At 34.9% G+C, this 3,408-nt stretch overlaps 1 protein-coding gene across 1 annotated transcript; it reads right to left on the bottom strand.

The window, feature by feature from the left end:
- Positions 1 to 1,400: 1,400 nt before the first annotated feature.
- LOC126723232 (glutathione transferase GST 23-like) lies at positions 1,401 to 2,949 on the bottom strand. The gene is made up of 2 exons (XM_050426552.1): positions 2,577 to 2,949; positions 1,401 to 2,014 (listed from the first exon to the last, which is right to left on the bottom strand). The coding sequence occupies exons 1-2, from the start codon at positions 2,889 to 2,891 to the stop codon at positions 1,655 to 1,657; spliced, it is 675 nt and encodes a 224-aa protein (XP_050282509.1). The 5' UTR covers positions 2,892 to 2,949; the 3' UTR covers positions 1,401 to 1,654.
- Between the last annotated feature and the right edge of the window lie 459 nt (positions 2,950 to 3,408).

The following is a 3,408-nucleotide window of genomic DNA, read 5'->3' as shown; positions in this document are numbered from 1 at the left end:
TTCCTTCTCTTTTATAACAAAACCCAGCACCATAAAGGTCTCATGATTAGCTACAATTAGTCTCTCTCCACCTTGACCAGAAATAGCCAAGCACCTTTACCATTTTATTCCCACATCACCATATATATGCTCATCCACTCATATAAGAGTAGTTTCCATCATTTACCAAACATCCTTCCATATATTCCATCATGGGTATAAGAACCTTGGTTAATATTTGCTACACTAAGCTGGGGGTCTTTCTCTTCCTTCATTCCATCCTATTTTTTCCTCTTTTACTTGTAATTATGAAGCCTTTAATCCTTGTTTATTGTTATTGTAATGAAGGTCATAATGTCTTGGATACTATGAAAGTTTTCCCTCATGTTGACTTAATAATAATGAAGAAATATATGATTTTTATCATATAAACACATTTATTAGCTTATCAGACGTTACCATTGGAGGTCTGTTATATTCACTGTTGGACCATTTTTCCTCTTATGTACTTGTTATAATGGGTCTACTTTTATATTAACCGACTATGGAGGAATGCATAATTTTTACTATGCAAATACATTTATCAATTTTTCAAGCATCTACCACTAGACGTTTTTCCTATTTACCATTGAACTATTATTTAAGCACTTATTCTTGTTTACCGCTGGATTATTATTTAAGTACTTGTTTTGGTGGGCCATCCTTTGTGCTAGCTTTTCTTTGCGATAGGTATTTGTTGAGGCTTTATTATAATCTTTGTTGAATGCAACCTGGACCTTGAGCAAAATGGGTCTTTCACACATCACCAATAACCTTTGGGCTATATTCCAAGCCCAAAGTCAAGTCTTAGTCTTGACTTTCCAAATATCATGTTGGTGAAGAAAAAAAGGCCCCAACAGTGACTACCCTAAAAAAAAATAATAAATAAAATAAAATCTTACAGCCGCCTCTGTCATTCCCACTCCACCCACCCCCAAAAAAAATGAAACTCATGGCCTAGGGACAGAACACACCAAATGGGCCTAAAATCTTGTCTACCCTTTATGCTTCATAACATGGCTCATGTGGGCCATTGGCATGTCGCCTCTATAATCTCTATTGGGTTAGCTTTCTTTTTATGAGATAAAAGATAGAAGTTTGTTCTTGATTCAATCCCCTCTACTTACATTTGGCTGAGAAAAAAACAACCATGTGTGTGTAGCACTAGCAGTACTATCATCCATCAGAATCATCACCCAATTAGAAATGATGTGGCACCGATTTGTTTCTTTTTTTTCATGAGTGTTGTGCTTTGGAAGGTTATATTGATGTTAATGGTCCCTCGAGTTGTCATAATGATTTAGAAAAAGGTTTTTTGGTTCTGTATTGTGCTTTGAGTTAACATGAGTTTGCTGGTTTTAGCTAAAAAATCAAGCCAAGAATGAAGAAGCAAATAATGCAAATTTATTTCATTTGACAGGGCTTACACAATCAACAGTACAACACGTATTTATTTGAAGTCTTCTAGCTAGCTAGATCCCTTCAAATATTAGACAAAATTCATAAAGAACTGAAAAAGCTTTCCACATAATTTCTCCGTCTCAAAGAGCATAATTAGAAAATTTCTCACATGACCAAACTAAAATGCATTACTTGCAAACATACCCAACACGTAGAACTAAACTGTAAATGAAAATCACCCCTGCTGGACAGCCGACAAGGTTTTGCTACGCTCATGAAAATAAACAAGCATTCTATCCTTAGGTGGTAAATTGTGTTTGATCAGTCCGTGATTCAGAAAATTCTTCATCCATGCAATGATGGCAGGAAATTTTGCAGGATCCACAATCTGCATGGACCCAACTTCCTCCCAAATAGGCAGCCAGTGAGCGATCCATCCCAGTGCAATGTCCAAATACCCAATGCTTTCCCCTCCAAAAAACTTTTTCCCTTTTATCACTTCCTCTATCTTTTCCACAGCCTCTATGGCTAATTTTCGTGAATTCTCTTTTTTCTCTCCTAGGGAGCACATAGCAGTCCATGCCGCATACAAAAGCTGTCCCAAGAAACAGAAAATTTTGGATGATTAAAATTATGTAATGAAAGGATGAGTGAGTTGTTATGCATCAGCATATGTGTGTGAAGTGTGATATCCATAAAATTTTGCGTTTCCTATGCACTAATTTGGGAACATGATAATCTCTCTTAGTAAAGAAGAATGCTCATAAAAGTGTAGGATCTGTAGGTTATATGAAGAAAAGATGAAATCGATTGAGTATTGTTAGACGTACTTTTAATTTCCCATATTCTATCCATGTGTGATGGTAATTGGGTTTGTCCAATGTAAGCCATAAAAAAAAAGGTTTGTCCATTAATTGGTTGTGTCATTTTCTGTTCTGGTTGAAACTTAAAAGGTTAAAACACTACTCTCAAACCTCATTCAATTTCCAATTTTGTTTTTGATCTGCAAAACGTCAACAATGAATCAAATCCACTTTTAAATTAAAACCAAAAAAAAAAAAAAGAGACTGGTATAGTTAAATATCGTAATATTAGAAAGAAAATTAAAGAGCGCACAATTTCTCAAATAAGCTATATATAAAGCCAACAGGAATTACCTTCTCTTCTGCGAATTTAGCCCAAAATCGTGCTTGGGCTATTTCATAAGGATGTTGAGGCAGCAGTGGATTTTGTTTCCAGGTCTCATCGATGTATTCAAGAATGATGAATGATTCAAGGATGACTTTCCCGTCATGAATCAAGACTGGAACCAATTTATGAACTGGGTTCAGCTCCAAAAGAAGAGAGCTCTTGTTGAAGATATCTTCTTCAATGTACTCATAATCAACACCCTTCAGCTTTAGAGCCCATTCAACCCTCCAGGCAAATGGGCTAGGCCAAAATGACAAAAGTTTCACCTCCTGCTTCGCCATTTAAGATTTACGTGCGGTTTTGTGCACTTGGTTTTTTTTTTTTTTCGTTTTGATGAACAGGCTGAGGCTGCTAGTACTTATATAGTGTGTCTTCCCAGAGATTTTGAAAATTCAACATCGGAGCATGAGATATGAGACGCCAAGTTTGACTAAATTAGAGGTCTGTCTAAATGTTGAATTTATTCGCCTACTCTTTCTTTTTTTCTTTTTTGGTAAACACACCCACTCTTTCTTTTCATTGCTTTTTCCTATCATAATTTGTTTTACTCAATATTGTCAATTCCCTTTCGGAATGTGTAATGGAATAAAATCTTTTGATATCAGTCTTCTCAAAATCGAGGTAACGTGCCTTGTCTTTCAATTACATTTTGGAATACTTTAATGTTATATATATTCAAAAAAATGATGATACTTAATATATTTATTTAAATATTAATGATAAGATAAATCCAATTCACTCATTTTTAACTGAATGGATAAGATTTTGACAACTAAAAATAAAATTACCTTACGAAAG

This window comes from Quercus robur, chromosome 4 (assembly GCF_932294415.1).
Source record: "Quercus robur chromosome 4, dhQueRobu3.1, whole genome shotgun sequence".
In the NCBI taxonomy this organism is placed as follows: domain Eukaryota; kingdom Viridiplantae; phylum Streptophyta; class Magnoliopsida; order Fagales; family Fagaceae; genus Quercus; species Quercus robur.
This window is presented reverse-complemented; position numbering and strand designations above follow the sequence as displayed.